This window comes from Chlorocebus sabaeus, chromosome 29 (assembly GCF_047675955.1).
Source record: "Chlorocebus sabaeus isolate Y175 chromosome 29, mChlSab1.0.hap1, whole genome shotgun sequence".
Taxonomy (NCBI): Eukaryota; Metazoa; Chordata; class Mammalia; order Primates; family Cercopithecidae; genus Chlorocebus; species Chlorocebus sabaeus.
Genome location: NC_132932.1, coordinates 7,336,823 through 7,356,210, shown reverse-complemented (window position 1 = coordinate 7,356,210; position 19,388 = coordinate 7,336,823). Strand labels below are relative to the sequence as shown.

The window sequence follows — 19,388 nt, the reverse complement described above, 5'->3', positions numbered from 1 at the left end:
GCAATTCCAGGATCCACCCAAGAGAAATGAAAACATGCCCACACAAGACTTGTGTATGAATTTTGGTAGCAGTATTACTCATAATAGCCTCCTGGGACTCCCCTGACCCCCAGGCCAAAGAAAAAGACCCACTGGAAACCATTCAGATGTTCATCAACAGATGAATGGATAAAAAGATAAATGGATAAATAAAATGTGGCACAAAGGACAACTGACTACTCAACAATAAAAAGACGTGAAGTATGACGCGTGTTATGACATGGGTGAACCTCTAAAACATTAGGATAAGTGAAAAGGAAAAATCCAGACACAAAAGGCTACATATTGTATGACTCATTAGTATGTAATTTGCAGAAAAGGCAAAACTATAGAGACAGAAAGCAGACCAGGGATGGCTGTGGGGAAGAGGTGGAGATTGACCACCAATGGGAATGAGGGAACTCTTGGGTGATGGAAATGTTCTGAAACTGAGTAATGGACAGTTGTGTAAATTTACTGAAGCTCATGGAATGATGGGTGAATTTTTTTTTCTCTTTTTTTTTTGAAACGGAGTCTCACTGTGTTGCCCAGGTTGAAGTGCAGTGGCGCTATCTCGGCTCACTGCAAGCTCCACCTCCCGGGTTTACGCCATTCTCCTGCCTCAGCCTCCCAAGTAGCTGGGACTACAGGCGCCCACCACCATGCCCAGCTAATTTTTTGTATTTTTAGTGGAGATGGGGTTTCACCATGTTGGCTAGGATGGTCTCGATCTCCTGACTTCATGATCCGCCCACCTCGGCCTCCCAAAGTGCTGGGATTACAGGCGTGAGCCACCGCTCCCGGCCTGATGGGTGAATATTTGATAGGTAGATTATACCTCAGAAGTAAAGCTATTTTTAAGAAACACCTAACAAAACAAAGAGGAAACATTTTCTGAGTATCTGTATGGTGCCTGGTTCCACCTAGATAGACATTCCCACCCTTGCTGAACCCCTAAGGTTGATGTAAATATTGGATTTGCGGGAGGGTGGACATGATATAAACCAACCCGTTTGCAGATGAATTGGTGGGAGCATCTGCAGAAAGGCAAAAAAGGCCAACTACTCTATCAGTTGTGGATGGCTCTGTTGCCGATGACAGCCTGTGTCCTGGGTTCTGATGCCCTCTAGAGACAGCCGTGAAGAGGCAGTTTTCTCCTCTGAGAAAGGAACTGGAATGATTGGTTGTATAATTGCAGAATTGTTTTCAATATATCAGCAAGTACTGAAATGGGGAAACTGTCCTTCCTACCTCTGTAGGCTGGAGACCTCAGGTTCAGCTCCATTTATCAGGGCACAGGACCTTCCTGTTCTGAGACTTTGTTCCAGGGGACTTTTACACTTCAGAGAGTAGCACAGGTCATCCTGCACTTTTGTGGGGGTGATTAAAAGCTCATGGTATCCTCTTATGTTTAGCCCATCCAATTCTTCCAGCTGGCCTCGGCCAGAAAAGCAAGGAAGACACCCCCAGTTTGCAGCTGAGAGACTCCAGCCTGGGAGAGCTGAATAAATCTTTTGCCCAGAGTTGTTCCTCAGTAAGTGGAGATGAGGCTCAGACCTGACCTTTGGATTCCCAGATGGAGTGCTCTGAACCCTGTACCTGGGGCTATCTTCAAGCAGCACTCAGATATCGATAGAGATAACATAAAGATGTCCTCAGGAAGATAACCAACTGTTGCCACCCCATGTGGTCTACAGATTGGGAGACAGGGCCTACCCAAGTGTGGAAATAAACATTTTTTACAACATAGAGAAGGCTGAGAACCAGGATACCAGTATCAATAAAATCTGGATATCACAGAGCATATGGAAGCTAAAGAAAAATAAATAACTGGTCAGGTGTGGTGGCTCACACCTGTAATCCCAGCACTTTGGAAGACCATGGCAAGGGATTGCTTGAGCCCAGGAGTTTGAGACCAGCCAGGGCAACATAGTGAGATACCAGCTCTTAAAAAAAAAAAAAGAAAGAAAGAAAGAGAAATTAACCAAGCATGTTGGGGCATACATATGGTACCAGCTACTTGAGAGGCTGAGGTAGGAGGGTAGCCTACGCCTGGGAGGTTGAGGCTGCAGTGATCTGTCATTGCGCCTCTGCACTCCAACCTGGATGACAGAGTGAGACCCTGTCTCAAGAAAAAAAAAAACTAATTTTTAAAAGCATTCTTTGAAGGTAAAGGCAGTAAGCTTAGGAACAATGGAAATCACATTTACTGAGTTATTTACTTAAGTAGTCTTTTCCTTTAGGAAACAATGATAACTTTATGCATATTTTAAAGATGTGCAGACAGGTCTCTGCCTTTTACCCTCTCTTAATTCTCACCTAATCATGGAAGGAATTTAGCAGGGAGCCTTGCCCCAAGCTGCGGCTGGAATAACAAGCACAGTATTGACAGGCAGCTCATGAATGACTTGATGATTATTTTGACAAGGGTTTTATTTTTATTTTTCTTTAGCTTCCACAGGCTCCATAATGCCTGGGTTTTATTGATATTGGTATCCTGGCTCCCAGCCTCTTCAATGATTGTAAAAAATGTTTGTGTTTACTGTAGAAAGATAATCTTGCTTTTCAAAGTGATTAATCAAATACACAGAATTTCAGTGTGCCTGCCATTCATCTGTCAAATTCCTGATTTATAATTCATGCTTCCTCCCGTGGGGAGAAGAATGTTTTGTTCAGAAGGTATTTTTGGTGTGGTTCTGCTCCCTGCTAGTGAAGTTAGTTTTACTAAAAGAGGCCTCGTTCTGGGTGTAGACGGAAGTTTGGCCTGATTGATTGGTCCTTACCGGCAGCCTACAGGTTTCTTCACCAGCAAGGATATTTCGTCCTGTAACACTAACTCAGGTACCTGGAAGCAGCCCCACACTTGGGCATGCATCACTGCAGAGTCTCCTCTGGAGCTGGAGAAACTCCATGAGCAAGAATGGGCTTATGATAGGACACATCCATTTTCACGCCATCCCTCCTTCAGTTGTATGACTGCATGGAGCCCTTCTGACCTCCAGCAGTGTCACCTGAAACCTGGCTGTGAGAAAGAGCAGGTGTGGATGGGGCCTACCCCCCGGCAGCAGTAGAGCCAACTGGGCCATATCCCAGCACTGCTCCCCGGGAAACACGCCTTGTGTTGCATTGACCAGATCTGAGATCATTTGGACAATGTCTTATGCGGCTTTTCCAGGATAGCTATGTGTTCAGGAGTGAGCTCTTACTGCAAGGGAAGAATTGTTGACTCACAAGTTTTTGCTACCAGTTTGGTAGCCACTAATGTGTCCAGAGGCCTAAAGATGGGCTTGTGAGGAGCCTGACTTAGCTTCAGAGGCGCTCTTTCGACTCACTTGTGTGTTCACTGTACCCCTGTGCTGGCAGGACTCCCACCTCCACCCCCAGCACTTGTGTGAACAGAGAGCCCAGTGCTCAGGGAAGGGTTGGGCTTCAGGCTTGTAGGGTGGATTCCGTGGCAGCTCTGTGACTCCTTCTGGGCATTCTTAAAGTAGACAGGGAGCTTAGATGTCACCTGTGCATTCCCCTTGTTCTACGAGTGAGTAAACAGGGCTACAAATAGCACTAAGAGACCTGCATGTGGCTGTGCAGTCATTTCTGGTCCTGGGTCCCAGTCTCTGAACTCCCTCCTGGTCTGACCTCTATTTGTGAATGTTCAGGAAAATGTCACAGGGCTGCTTGGCAGCATTGTAACCATAATGAGAATCAGGCTGAGGATTGACCAGCTGGTTAGAGGTCCTGGTTTGGATGTAAATGAAGACCCTCACCAGATGCAGAGAGATCCCCAATGCACGTAGCCTCCAGGGCAGAGGAAGGCTTAGGGGTTCTGTTCTGACCTGGTTATGCTGGCTCTGTAGGGAGGGCTGGGGTCCTTTTTTGTTTGTGTGTTTATACATTAGATCTGTGAGTGGATCTTAGAAATCAATCAAAGTACTGCACTGATTCCTAAACTTAGTAAGAAGCGGAGTGGGAAGAGGAGAGGAAGGATTCATGGTCCATGGGGATCAGGCCCATCAGCACAGAGAACTCAGACTGTCAGCCCTGGCATTGTCTGCTGGCTTCCTGGGGAAGCCAGAGAGAAAGGCCCACTGCAGGGATCTTTCTCTAGACCCAAGCCATAGCTGTCTGCTTTCTTGCCTCCCTGGGGATGGACTTGTCCTGCCACCTGGGTAGCCAGATAGAACGGCTTCCTGTGCTGGTTGGATCCGCTACTTGTGTGTACACCCTCTGGGGCAGAAGCCACTTCTGGTTTGGTGGACTTTGGTCCTCCAGCACCTCACTGGAACTCAACCTCTCCTAGATTGCTGGTTCTCCACATGTGGTCCAGGGACCACAGCAGGGGTCAGCACCACCTGGCACTTGTGATAAATGCAGATTCTTTGCCCACCCCAGCTGAATCAGAAGCTCTGGGGGTGGGGCCCAGCCACTTTGCAAACAAGCTTTGTGCACACGAAACTTGGAGAACCACTGTATTGGATTCCAAGTCCTCTTGCCTGGATGAGAGGCCGAGGGCACTGCCTGTTGGTGGCTCTTCCTCCTCCCCCACACCTCCAGGGACTGGAACTGGGGCTTCTCAGAGTGAAAGATGAATCAGGGAAGGAGAAGGCCCAGGGTTGACCCCCCACAAGTTTGTCTCCCTGTCACATGCTGTCTCCTATCCCATCATGCTGCCGATTGGGCATGGGCAGGATTTACTTCCATGGATAATGGGAGACTTTAGAGCAAATGTGTAAGCTGTTCCGGTTGGGTAGCAGAGCATGTCTGTTCTCTCATGGATTGCTTTCAAGCACGTTGTGCATACTTGGCTGAGAAAAATAACCAAAAGCATTTCTTGGGAATAATTCTAGTAACATCCTCTGATACAAGAAGCATTATTAGATGGTAATAGAGGTCATAAAATTAATTAGCGTCTTACCGATTTTGATACATTGTCCTTGAATCATGTTGTTGCCATTGTTAACAGCAACTATCTGTTCTCCTATAGTGTTAATAACTAAATCTCTTATTGGCAAAGGAAATGTATTGTGGAGCAGGTGGCAAAGAGGACCTATGTTATGTGGCCAACAGGCTAGAGAAGACTGTGGCCAAGGGCAGGTGCGCTAACATAACATAACATCGATTTCTGTGCTTCTAGGAATTACTCCTTCTACGTCCTCGACAACCAGAACTTGCAGCAACTATGGGACTGGGACCACCGCAACCTGACCATCAAAGCAGGGAAAATGTACTTTGCTTTCAATCCCAAATTGTGTGTTTCGGAAATTTACCGCATGGAGGAAGTGACGGGGACTAAAGGGCGCCAAAGCAAAGGGGACATAAACACCAGGAACAACGGGGAGAGAGCCTCCTGTGAGTGACAGCATCCAAAACACCGTGGGCCCAACCATCATGATAACAGCAGACCCTCCTCCCATGTGTGATGGCAACTTTCCTCTGCGGCCCTTTCTTGTTTCACATGGGGGACCACTAGACCATCTTCACTAGCGCTTTGCTGCTACTTATATGTCTTCAGAATCAGTAGTGGGCAGATACGTGATGTATTCATATTTACAAATTCTGTACATCTCTGTGAGTGTGTGAAACACTTATAAATAGGTTCTCTCTCAAACTTTAAAGTGCTGCTTACAGAATGCACAATTAAATGTCCTTTTATACACAGGTGCACAGTTAGATTATTTCTTTTTCTTTTTTTTTTTTTTTTGAGATGGAGTCTCACTGTCACCCAAGCTGGAGTGCAGTGGCATGATCTTGGCTCATTGTAACCTCTGCCTCCTTGGTACAAGCGATTCTCATGCCTCAGCCTCCCGGGTAGCTGAGATTATGACACCCGCCACCATGCCCAGCTAATTTTTGTATTTTTTTGTAGAGACGGGGTTTCATCATGTTGGCCAGGCTGATCTCAAACTCCTGACCTCAAATGATCCACCTGCCTCAGCCTCCCACAGTGCTGGAATTACAGGTGTGAGCCACCATGCCCTGTCCTGTTATTTTCAGGGAAGAGCCAGGGTGCTCCAGCCCTGTGAGCTCTATCCTCCCGCTCCCACAGAAGGGAAGCACAGGCCTGTGAGGTGGAGGCGGCTCTGCCCTAAGAACAGCCCCTGTGGGCCGCAGGTTTCCTGTCCCTTACACTCGGCCGCCTTGTTTCTCCCACCCCAACGTGAAAAAGATGGAGTGAGCCTGCATCCCTGAGTTGATACTGCTTTTTAAATTTAGAACAATATAATTATAGCCTTGTACTGGTTATAAAACTTAAGGTCTCGTATGAGAGATACAGCAGCGCGTTTCTCATCTAACCCTGTGTAGAATATGGCTGCTGAGAATGGTGTGGTTCTCTTCGGCTGGACAGGGTGATAAAAGTAAATTGTCTTTTCACCTTTGGCTTTTAATAAGGGAAGGGTAGTAGAAAAAAAAGTAGTTTGTATGATTAAGGGTGATTTGTGCGTGTGTGCACACAGATATACATGCGGGGAGGCAAATCAGAACTGATACGTGTTTGGCTTTGGCTTGTTTTCCTGGTGTCTGGATTTACCTGGCAATACTCGTTGCTCTGGGGGATCGTAGAGGGAAGCATGCTGACTGACCTAGGGCTGAACAGCAGGCTTAGGACCAGTGCCACCTCCCTCCCCCTGCCCACTCTGTCCCTGCAAAGCCCCTGCCTTGCTCACTGTTCAGACCGTAGTAAAATTGGATGTATCAGAGCATTTCAGAGTGCTTTTCTCCTTAGAGTCAGCCAGTCTGACCTGTCAGATCATAAATGTAGTAGCCATTTATTTTCTTTTGAAAAAAAAATCATGGTTTCCTCTCTAAGTAACACTTCAGCAGGAACTGTGACATTTTCCGATCTCAGTTGTGCACATTTTGCCCTAAAGACTTCTTAGCTCTTTTACTGTCTTCAGTCCCTCTGCTTCACCTCTTGAGTGTGTAGTGGGATTCAGGCAGATAAGGGGGCAAAAGGACAACTCATCAGAGAGCTCTGGGTCTCCATGAGGGTAGGCAGTCATCAGTCTTTCCCTGGTCCTTATCGTACTTTGAATTTGGTCCAAGGAATAACAGAAGGACTTGGCACAGCTTCCCTGCCATACTTGCCAACCAGGCCTACTTCCCATAGAACACATTAGGCTTGGTCAAGTGAAATCTTCTTGTCATTGCTTAATCCAGCCCCCCGTTGTTTGTCAGCCCTCACTGGAGGCCTCACAGGAGTTCCTGTGTCCTTCCAGTTTGATACCAAGTTTAGACCAAGAAAAGTTCCTTTCTGTGGCACACCTGTGGTCTCTTACCTGTGTTTGGTGGTTGTACAGGAACAGGCAGATATCCACAACTGCAGAACAAGTGTCATCGTCTCTCTAAGAAGATTCAGGGCAGCCTAAAGGCTCATCCTCACCCTACCAGGCCCCCTTTCATAGCCAGGATCTTAGGGATGGAGAAGAAAGATAAGTTCACCTTGTTCACTGAAGTTGCCCTTTGTTTTCAGGTTAGGAAACCCAGGTTCATGTCCAAGTCCCTGGGCAAGTAGCCAGTGCAACTGATTGACCTAAAACAAAGGATGGAACCCTTGGAGCTCTGCGTAGTGAAATGTATGATTTCTTAGTGGAAAACGAGAAAACCACTTAGGAAGCCCAGCAGGGAACTTAGCACATATAACCAGCTTTGGGGAAGGGGAAAGCAGTGCCGAGCAAGACAGGTGCTTTTCAGAGACACATGAATCTCTGTCACTCACGGATGTACTCTGTGCCCCAGGTGAAAGTGACGTCCTGCATTTCACCTCCACCACCACGTGGAAGAATCGCATCATCATAACCTGGCACCGGTACCGGCCCCCTGACTACAGGGATCTCATCAGCTTCACCGTTTACTACAAGGAAGCGTGAGTTTCTGCTTTGGATGATGCCATTCTGTTGACAGGGCTACGAATGGGGAGAGGCCAGTCTTTTGATCCTTGAATGGGTTGGCTCAATATGGGGAGTCAGCAGAGTCTTCAGGGAGAGCCACATCAAGCATCCCCACTTCATCCTCATGCACCCTCTCGGGCTGTCCCCTTGATGTCAGTCACAGCCCATGACAGCCAGGAATGGGAAAGTGTTAGCTTGAGGCCTGTCATTCTTTAGTGAGTGATTAGAGATGTTTGAATAAAATAAACCCAGAGTAGGCAAAGCTTGTTTTTTCCAGAATTAGGTCAGTCCAGACTCATAAAGGATGATGGGGGACTTCACTGAAATAATCGTTTCAGCCTCCTTACCCACTAGCCCTACCCCAGGAACACCCTGCAGCCACATGGCTCCCTTGTATCATCTTATTCCTGTCTCTCTCTGTGTGTGCCTCTCCCAAGCTGTGGCCCTCTGCTCTAGGTGTGAGCCTTCCAAACAAGTGAAGGAAAGTGGAAAGAGAACAACCTTCATGTCTTGAGTCTTTTGCGACTTCTCCCGGACTCTGTTGGGAGCTTTTCTTGTGCAATCACATGACATTCACCCATCTAAGCAGCCGACGGTTATTCCTCCCAACTGCAGCTCTCTTTGGTCTCCCTCTTCCTTCCTTTGCCTCCTGTATCCATGTGGCTACCCTGGTCTACTTAGCCATCCCCATTCCTAGGTCCCATCTTAATCTCATAGTTCTCTTTCCCAGATGAGTGGCTTCCAAAGAGCAGGAACCAGAGGCACCTTACGACAGCATCTTGTACTCTTTCCTCCTGCCAGAGCTGGGGTCCTATGAATGAGAAATGGGGTACTTAGGATTACTAGGCTTTCAGGGTTCTTACATAGGGGAGCCCCTCATGATCTCCCATCATGACAGCAGACAGGGTTTTGTTAATGTTTATTTCAGAAGCCAGTGACCAGCAGCTGTCCAGCCCTTTTATCTGATAAATGTAAAATATCTACCCAACCATGCGTCTGTGCAAAGTACTATATTCTCTTTGATAGTCACACCAATGCTTTGGCAATGTCAGCTGGTAATTTCACTAAGGACTTGATGCTAGTTTCTAAGGCAATCTGGAAACTAAATATTTGAATATTATAAGATGCTTAAGCATCAGAATTTTTGATGAGCAATTTGAATTTTAGAAGCTACTTCTGTTTGTCTGTAGGAAAGTCACTTTTCTCCAACAGTTACCTTTTATCAATATCTGATATTTGCATTAACTGACTATGCTTGTTTTTTTCTTAATGATGGAAAAATGCTGCAATCAGAAGAGAGAAAAATAGTATTTACATCTGTTCTTAAGGAGCAGTAACTATCAAATCCTGGTAACTGTTGAACTGGTTCTTCCTGAGGCAGAGCATTCAATTCTGTAGTGCACGACTGGGGAAGCCCAGAGTCCAGTCGCTTCATTTTCTTCTTCTATAAAAGTCTAATTGATTAATAAAGAAAGTGTGACGTGCTGGGCCTCTGGGGAAGATTTTTGAGGATTTTGATGTCAGAGCCCCGAACTTTCTCTAAACTTGATTGTCTTTCAGACCTTTTAAGAATGTCACGGAGTATGATGGGCAGGATGCCTGCGGCTCCAACAGCTGGAACATGGTGGACGTGGACCTCCCGCCCAACAAGGACGTGGAGCCTGGCATCTTACTGCATGGGCTGAAGCCCTGGACTCAGTACGCCGTTTACGTCAAGGCTGTGACCCTCACCATGGTGGAGAACGACCATATCCGTGGGGCCAAGAGTGAGATCTTGTACATTCGCACCAATGCTTCAGGTATCCATGCCCAGACAAGCCCCCAGCATCCACGCTTCTTCACAAGCTCACTGGGCTTGCTTATACAAGGTGTCCTTGTAGAGTTACCAGTGAGCTATGCCTGTTGTCTTTCTTATCAATACGTAATACTGTGTTATATACTTTTTCCCACTGCTAACATGTTAGGCTCTTCCGTGCCATTTTCTGGCCTCAGTACCATCTTCCATCATCTCTCCCCTGCTCTGTGCCTTTGAGCCCAGGTCCTCCAGAATGCTGGGCTGGTTTCATTGGAAGGCCCAGCCTGGAAACAGCCATCTTCGGCTGCCCTTCTTTCTTGTTTGTTTTGATGTTGAATCCTCCAGGAACTGAAACCATGCTGATCTGTGTTCCACTTAATTCATGTGGCTCACTGGTTTTCCATCTTCATTCTGGAGCCTGTAGAGTTCCAAAGAGTTCAACAAGAGTTGAAAGATTGCAGATGTGGTATGTTGTGGATATTCAAAGTATTCACTGGTGATGATATTCTTCCTTCCTCTATCTTTAGGTTCTAAACCACCTCATTTCTCAACTCCAGATCTGGAAACAATAAAAGCAAACATAAATGTTTTCCAAGTATATAAAAGCTAGTTTAGAAGTAGGAAAATCCACTTCAGTTTTAAAGACACTGATTGTTTTAGTCCATTGGAGCTTCTGTCACAAAAAAACAGCGTAGCCTGGGTGGCTTATAAGCAATAGAAATGTATTTCTCACAGTTCCAGAAGCCACAAAGTGCAAGATCAAGGCGCTGGCAGATTTGGTGTCTAGTGAGGGCCCACTCCATGGCTCATAGATGGCTGTCTTTTCGTTGTGTCCTTGCATGTGGCAGGGATGCAGGAGCACTCTCCAGGGCCTCTCATAGAAGGGCCTGAATTCCATTCATGAGGGCTTCACCCCCATGACCCAATCACCTCCAAAGGCCACACCTCCTAATTCCATCACCTTAGGGGTTCAAATTTTGACATGTGAATTTTGGTGGGGGGGCACAGACATTCAGCCTATAGCACTGATAAACTTTATTTGATAATAGCCATTATTTTAGTGGGTAAGGTGTTTTTAAATACCCATAAGCAAGCACAAAATGAGTTTAAATGGCAAGAGAGGAGAGTGAGAAGAAAATGCTGGTGGGGAAAACCTTTTGCTGTGTGCACCTGCTTCTTCCTCCCCTCCTACCCCATTTCCATGACCCTGTTAAGTGGCCACAGTCATGTCACTGGGTGAAGTGCTTATTAAAAAGAAATTGGCACAGACTTCTGATCCTGGGTGTGGGTTGGTATAGCAGAGATTCAATGCAACAGAGTAAGTTTTTCATCTTAAAGTTTGGAAGTGATCTCTGCCTAGCAATTCACTGTAGCATTTGGGAAACATAGGAATATCTGCTTATTGTGACAGATTCTCAAGAAACCTGCTTCCTTTCCACAAAGATGGAAACCAGGCACTGTACAAATGAGTCAGTTCACGACGTTTTGTCCTCTGTCCTTACACGCAGCAGAAACAGACAAGAACTTGGTCCTCTGCCTCGGCTTTTTTGTGACACCTATCATAAGAATGTATCTAGGAATGAGCTGTTTGTTTTTGAAGTACTTATTTTTGGAAACCCTAAAGTAGCTGAGCATCAAGTGGTTATATTTTCTCTGAAAACACTAGTATTAGTCATGACCTTTTTCCAAAGTATTATCCCTTAAAGATGTTCAGAACCTTGTGTGTATTGTATAACCTGGAGCACCCTCAAGCTCTCCACCCTTTTCGAGTTTGAAAAATGGCTTAGGCAAACATGTTGTTTAAGCGATATCCAGCGAAGGTGTCTCCTGCGCTTTGGGAAACCATCAACATTGGTGCTTTTTTGTGACCCAATAAGGACAAGATTTCAGTGGTTCTGGGATGCATTTGATCTTTATGCACACTTCAGCTCTGGGTTTGGGTTCAGGGGTCAGCATAAGTAAAGCTTGATCAGATAACTATGCTTTGCCTATAATCAGCATTCATTCTGCTGGTAACAGAGTCCTTTGCTTGAAATGAGGCTTCCATGCATTTGCAGTTTTAGACTGCTTTTCAGAGTCATGCCTCGCTCATTGTACTGAAGGATGCTTGTGGAAATGGTGGACTTGCGTGTTCTTTGCATTGCCTCTTCCCCATCCTTCTTACAGCTGTGACACGGGCATGCACACTCCTGCACACACACAGGCTCTCCAGCCCCCTTTCCACTTCCCTCTTTCCATCTGGCTTCATGACATTTTTATCAGAGATTCAGAATCTCAGATGAAATCCAAGTCAGCCTATTTTACCAGTTGTCGAAACTGCCGGAGTTCAGTGCTGTGGAGAATGGCAGTTGTAATAAATGAGAAATACCAGGTGTTTGAATTAGCTGTAGATTTTCATATTGTCTCTTCTAACTCTGCTTGTGCCCCCGCAGCCTTTTTCCATTTACAATTCAGTAATGTTTGTTTTCACAGAGATTATCTGAGGAAATAAATTATAAAGGGAAATGTTGGCATTTAAAGTAGTACTATTTCAAAATAAGGTTCACTTTTCACTTTGTATTTCATTGTTCATTGTTATTTTCTTATCCAGGTCAAACTTACAGTTTCCTGTTGGCTTGCACAGAGTATCTGATAGCCTGAATCTTAAGTTCATTTCATTTTCTGGAATATTCTTTGTTCCCCTTTGCAGTTCCTTCCATTCCCTTGGACGTTCTTTCAGCATCGAACTCCTCTTCGCAGTTAATCGTGAAGTGGAACCCTCCCTCTCTGCCCAACGGCAACCTGAGTTACTACATTGTGCGCTGGCAGCGGCAGCCTCAGGACGGCTACCTTTACCGGCACAATTACTGCTCCAAAGGTAAAGGTGCACCGGCGGCCTGGACGGAGGGTGTGACCGTTCATTCCTGTGGTTTGAATGTACCTGGGCCCTAATATTACACATATCAGGTAACAGTGTAGTTCTCCATTACACACCAGCTATCTTTTTTTTTTTTTTTTTTTTTTTTTTTGAGACAGAGTCTCAATCTGTTGCCCAGGCTGGAGTGCAGTGGTACAATCAGGGATCACTGCAATTTCCGCTTCCCAGGTTCAAGCAATTCTCATTCCTCAGCCTTCCGAGTAGCTGGGATTACAGGCATGCACCACCATGCCTGGCTACTTTTTATATTTTTAGTAGAGATGGGTTTCACCATGTTGCCCAGGCTGGTCTCAAACTTCTGACCTCAGGTGATTCCCCCGCCAAAGCCTCCCAAAGTGCTGGGATTATAGCCTTGTGCCACCGCATCTGGCCGAGACCAGCTATCTTCTTGATTAAAGGTGCTGAGAGCTATTATTTTTCTTCACAAGCACGTATAGTGGCTTTCATTCCCACTCTTGTTTTGGCTTTTCTTTTCCGAGAAGACAAAATCCCCATCAGGAAGTATGCCGACGGCACCATTGACATTGAGGAGGTCACAGAGAACCCGAAGACTGAGGTGTGTGGTGGAGAGAAAGGGCCTTGCTGCGCCTGCCCCAAAACTGAAGCTGAGAAGCAGGCCGAGAAGGAGGAGGCTGAGTACCGCAAAGTCTTTGAGAATTTCCTGCACAACTCCATCTTTGTGCCCAGGTATCGAACTCTTGTGAAATTTCACTTGGCAAAACCCACTGCTCAGGTGCCTTTCTCCCCACCAGGTAATGTGTAAGTCAACAGCGGGGAGGTACGATACAGTAGCCATTCAGATGGAGCCAAAAAAGATGACAGGTTCGGTGAAGTGAGTTCCTGTGGAAGCCAGTCAGCCCTGAAGGGAACAGGGACCAGGGCTTGGGTTGCTGGGGCCACCGATGTGACGGGTGCTGCTGTCTCAGCCACAACCCCCTACAGAGAGCAGGTGGGCACCGTATGGTAGAGGCAGGGAGGGGAAACTCAAAGAGTACTGAAATCCGCTGCCTGGTAAGAGGAAAGGCCAGGATTTGGGCCCATCTCTGCCCTTCCCAATTCTCTCTGCTGCCTCTCTCAGCCTGACAGAGGAGGAGTGAAGCAAGAGGGGAAAATATCAGAGTCAGTTGGAAGGGGCCTGACTTCAAAACATAGCCAGGTGCCACAGGCATCCTTTACAAGTAGGTTTAGGAAGCAGTGTAGGGAGACAGCCTGCAGTGGCTGTTTATTCCGTGGTTACTCTGCCTTTCAAAGCAACACAGTCCCTGCCCCAGGGTCTCTGCTCCTTTGCTGTGGTCTTGGTTTCTGGGGAGTGGGTACAAAAGCAGAAGAAAGTAAATGTTCATAGTAGCCAAATCCGGAAACAACCCAGTGTACATCAACAGGTGAGTGGCTCAACAAAATGGGCTCGAACCATACAGTGGAATATTATTCAGCCATAAAAAGGGAGGGAATTTCGATCCATGTCACAACACAGATGAACCTTGAAGACACCGTGCCAAGTAAAACAAGGCCAGATACAAAAAGACAAATAGTGTATGATTTTATGTTGTGTGAAATATATGGAATGGGCAAATGTATGGTGACAGAAAGTAGATTTGAGTTTACCAGGGGATGGGGATAGAGTGTGGAGAGGAATGGGAATTATTCCATAATAGATAGATTTTCTATTTGGAGTGATGAAAATTTTTGGAAATAGATGATAGTTGTACCATTCTGTGAATGCAATTAATGCCACTGAATTGTACCCTTAAAATGATTAAAATGGCAAATTTTTGTCTTACATATATTTATTTTGTTTTAAAATTTTATTTTAACACAATAAAAAATATTAAACAATTTTTGTTTTCCTTTCAAAAAAGGATTAGCCCAGTAGTGTGTGGGAAAGGAGATGGAAGCACAGTGGTATTCCCTGGCCCTCTCTTCCTGTAAGATTATAGTGCAGATTTTGGAAACGACTTCATGCCTGAAAACTAGGCCAAGGAGTTGGATTTAAATCAGCATGGTACCCATGAGTTGCCCACCTGCAGTCCCCACGGTGCCCCTGCTGCCACTACCCCACCCAGCACGTTCCCTTCCCCTCACTGCCCCCAACCCTGTAGTAGCTATTTATTCTGCAATGACTCTGCCCTTGTAGACTTTCTTAGGCTGTAACAACAAATGGTTTTTAAAGTGATTTTTTTTTCTGCCAAATGACCTTTTTGATATTTGCAAAATGGTTGAAATAGCTGTTTTACTTCGAGAAATCAGTAAAGTGAGAAATAAAGACCGATTAGAACTGGAGGCACTATTTCCTTTTGAGAGGGAGCCTCTTCATTGCTTGGTGGCTTTCTTCCCCTCCCCTCCTCTCTCGAAGTTAAAACCACCAGAGCAGCCGGACATGGTGGCTCACGCCTGTAATCCCAGCACTTTGGGGGAGGCTGAGGTGGGCAGATCACGAGGTCAGGAGTTCGAGACCAGCCTGGCAACATGGTGAAACCCCATCTCTACTAAAGATACAAAAAATTAGCCAAGCGTGGTGGCATGCACCTGTAATCCCAGCTACTTGGGAAGCTGAGGCAGGAGAATCGCTTGAGCCAAGGAGGTGGAGGTTGCAGTGAGCTGAGATTGTGCCATTGCACTCCAGCCTGGGCAACACAGCAAGACTCCATCTCAAGGAAAAAAAAAAAAAACACCAGAGCTGTGAGAAGAGCCTGCGAGCCCTTCATGGCCTCTCGCATCCTGCCCCGCTGGGGAAATCTTCTGCCTGCTGGTAGGTGACAGGGCTTTGAGTTAGCCTTGAGGTTCAGTGCCCAAGGCCATTTTCTTATCCAGGATATCTGTGTATCACTGGTGGTTCCTAGAAAGCAGAAAGTTTGAGGACTAGAAAGATTGCAAAGAGGTGTGGAAACTGGAACTCAATGAGGTTTGGTGACTTCTCCGACATCCTAATTAATTAAGAATCGGTCTGGGACCTGGTCCTGATTCCCACACACCAACTCTCTTTCCCTCCTCTTCTCCTCCATTGCTTTGCTTCTCGTGGTGCTTTCCACCTAGACCAGCAGAGGCTCAGCTTGTGGCAGCTCCTGCCGCCTGCCACATGGAAGGATGGATTTAGAGTGTCCCAAGCAGGCTGGGTGGGAAGTTTGTTTATTCTCTATCAAAGGCCATTGGTTACGTTGCTGTCTTGTTCCACCAACCAGCAGGAGGTTCGGGTTGTGAATCAAGGTTTTGGAAAAAGATTTTGCTGAAAGGCCCCTTGCTTTCAGTTGTAGTTACAAGGCAAGACCTGTTTTTTTCCTCATCAGATGTGGAGCACAAGATTATGTGATGTGTGAAGGCAGAGCTGCGATTGACACTGATGTTATTAATGCACAGCATTGGTGGTGTTGGGTTCAAAACAAGTTTCCTGTATTCCACTTCAGAAGTGTGTTTATCTGTCCCCCCAGTCCTTCCTTTCTCTCTCCTAAGACAAGTCCAACTTATGATTCTCCTTTCCATGGATGTATATAAAGACAATATTTTGTTCATGGTGAGAGGCCATACTTTATAAGAAGTTAATGTTTGTTTTTTGCCTCCTGCTGAGTTCTGGCGGAGTTGGGTGAAGCAGTGTCCAGCTGACAGTATGGATTGAATCATAAAGGCTGGCTTTCTATCTTACAAGTGAAATGTCCGAAAACGGATTTGATTTCTTTCAATTCATTCTGAGAATAATTTATTTGTGGGATAAAACCAGTTAAGTAAGATTTAGTTCCTTATAAATTGTCCAGAATATCCTGTATGTTTTGAAGTAGAGTGGAAGCTAGAGTTTGTAAAACTAGTTTCTGAAGTCAGTATTTGGCAGTAAATGCCTTTCTTTGACTACTGTCTTTATTTTGTACATCACATAGTTTGGTTTAACTAGCTAAAATGTTGACAGATGTTGGAAAGTAAAAGGTTTTCCAATAGGGCTAGGTTGTATCATGGGACGGAGCGGGGAAAGTTGGCAGTAATGTTTGCTGTTGGGCACACGATTTGGAAATGTAGTTGTTTACCAAAAAATGATGTATGGGCCATTGTGCTTCCCCTGTTCCTGCCTTCCAGATAATGTTCTGTGTCACCTCCCTCCCCTTGTCACTGCCTTGATGTCATCAGCATTGAGAGCTGTGCAATCCCTAAAAGTGTGATGTTGATAAACAAGTAAACTACTGAGTATACTTAATGATGTAATCCCGGTTAAACGTGGTGGGCTGGGCTAGGAGAGGGGTTTTGACACAGAATTATTTTGCAATGCATCAAACCTAAGCAACTTCTGACAGACACAAGTGTATATTGTGTTGGTGTTGAAGGAAGGGCTGGAAATTTGTTGATGTGTTGACAAAGATTTCCGTGGCAGTAAATGTGGTTTCTTGTGTTTTTCCCTTCCAGGAAGCTTGGTTAGCTGGTTGGTTGGTTTGCAGAGTGTGAGGATTGTGGGTAATCAGCCTCATGTCCTTACCCTTCCTCCCCCAGTATTGTGAAAGCAAATGTACATGCCCTGACCTTGTGGTTTTTTGCTTGTTGGAATGAGCCTATCTGTGTTGGGCAGTTTATGCCTTTGGTGGGACCCCCATGTACCACTACACAAAGAAGGACCATGTTTTCCTCAGGGGAATCCATGGGCTGAGAAGACTAGGGAGCCAGAGGCCCTTTCCCCAAGCCCCCTGCTCTCCCCTTCCCAGGTTCTGGCCTAAGGACCAGCCAGAAACCTGCGGAGCGTCAGCCAAACCTGCAAGTGGCTTCTGGGCTGCTCCGTTCCCTGTGTGAGCTTTCCCTCTCTGCTGCTGCTGCCGCTCTCTCCCCTCCATGGCACTGATGAGCTTCCCATGTTCTGGAGTTTCTCATTTCCCTGGGCAGATGGAATTCATCCCATTTACTCCCTGCCTTTTGCCTATTCCTAAGACCAGTGACCCCAGCCAAAGGCCTCAGCCCTGTTTTCTCACCATTGGTCCGTGGCTGACCTGAGGGTTGCCCTTTCTCCATCTGGGTGCTCCTCTCGTATTCTGTTTGTTTTTGTTGGTTCCTGTAAACATTAGGATTCTGTTTTAAGGTTTCTAGGGGGAGCCACAAAGCCCATTTTTTTATTTGACCAAAGCAGCAATTAGAGGGTCACACCCTCATGCCTCATCTGCCCTTTTCGGTGTGAATGTCCTTTTTGTGATGACTTTATGCACTCCCTTTTGCTTTTTGGCTGTTCCAATCCCCATTCAAATCCATGACAAAGACTCTGCCCTCTCGTGGGCAGGACCTTGGTGAGGCCACAGGTGCTCACTGCTGAGTTGGGAGGAGGCCTGGGTGGGCTTCAGGGACCTGCAGAGTGTAGCAAGCACAGATGCTTGGGGTTGGGGGTGGGCCTGCAGCAGAAGCCCCCAAGAAGAGACCTGAGGTCCGTGGAGCTGCTTGTTGCCAGGCTCCAGGCATCTTTATTTCCACAGTCAGAGCAGATCCAAGGAGCCACCACCATAGGCTTTCATATCCCTCTGCCCCAGGTCTCTGGGGCCTCTGCCACACACCTCACCTCTCCCCTCCTGCCCTAATAAATCTTAGCACAGCTGGTAGGTTTGCCACCTTTAATGCTTAACCGTAAGGTCTGTGACCACATGGCTTGAGTGTTCTGATGGCACAGCCAGGACTGCCTGGCCAAGAATGGCAGAGACACTTTGCCTCTAGGTAAAATCGAAGAACCACTCTGAGAGCCAGGGGTTGGGGGTGAGAGTTTGTGTGCCCATTCTGACACTTGCATAGTAGAGAAAGCAAGATAATGAGGAAGGAGATCCCCGTGTTATTCATGCGTTCTTATCCAAGGGGGCTGAATAGCTCCTTCTATTCCATGGTTAAGATTCTTCTGTTACTCTTACTCAAGTCATAGAAAAGACGAAAGAGGTAAAAAGCACTTAAAAGCCACATTTATCTCTTCCTTGCAGACCGGAAAGGAAGCGGAGAGATGTCATGCAAGTGGCCAACACCACCATGTCCAGCCGAAGCAGGAACACCACGGCGGCAGACACCTACAACATCACAGATCTGGAAGAGCTAGAGACAGAGTACCCTTTCTTTGAGAGCAGAGTGGATAATAAGGAGAGAACTGTCATTTCTAACCTTCGGCCTTTCACATTGTACCGCATTGATATCCACAGCTGCAACCACGAGGCTGAGAAACTGGGCTGCAGCGCCTCCAACTTTGTCTTTGCAAGGACTATGCCTGCAGGTACGGTATATCCAGGTGGCCCCATTGCCACCTTCCTCACAACCTAGTGGAGAAGATGTGTTTTATGGACAAAGGGTCTGACACCCAGGGCCACAACCCTTAGACTCAGGTCTGCCTGCTAAATAACATGCGATCATTGGCAAGTGGCGTAGTAGACCAGCTGCCTAGGGAATAGAGCTCATGCTCTCCTAGTGACACCACTCCCAGCCTGGTCTCTCCATGGAACATGCTGGGAGCAGGGAGCTGTCTGCATGGTCCGCCCTCCACCTGCTACTCGGTGCACATCGTGCACTCCCACTGTCTTTTGCCCCTCTTGTGCACAAATCGGGTTGCCCCGCCCCGAGCTCTGACATATTCAGAGATGTCTCCAGTTAATTGCCTTGATCCAGAGTAACCACTGTACTCAAGATCAACTCCTGGAGTAGCCTCTGGTCTTGCTTATTTAGCCTTTGGCTTTCCCTTGTTGTTAGACACCGCTTGTCACTCGGGCATTCATCTGTCTTTGAAGGTGGGTGCCTTCAAAGACAACAAGAACTGCCCTGTTCTTTAGGAAGCCTCAGGCAGTAGAAA

General features: G+C 46.5%; 1 protein-coding gene across 2 annotated transcripts in view; it reads left to right on the top strand.

Moving 5' to 3' along the window:
- IGF1R (insulin like growth factor 1 receptor) overlaps positions 1-19,388 on the top strand; it is a 311,273-nt gene that overhangs the window by 254,981 nt on the left and 36,904 nt on the right. For both annotated transcript variants that reach the window (XM_007990528.3, XM_007990529.3), the window contains exons 6-11: positions 5,150-5,364; positions 7,753-7,879; positions 9,465-9,703; positions 12,389-12,556; positions 13,099-13,303; positions 18,535-18,818. In XM_007990528.3, coding sequence (XP_007988719.1) covers positions 5,150-5,364; positions 7,753-7,879; positions 9,465-9,703; positions 12,389-12,556; positions 13,099-13,303; positions 18,535-18,818 — 1,238 coding nt within the window. The remainder of the gene's footprint in view (positions 1-5,149; positions 5,365-7,752; positions 7,880-9,464; positions 9,704-12,388; positions 12,557-13,098; positions 13,304-18,534; positions 18,819-19,388) is intronic.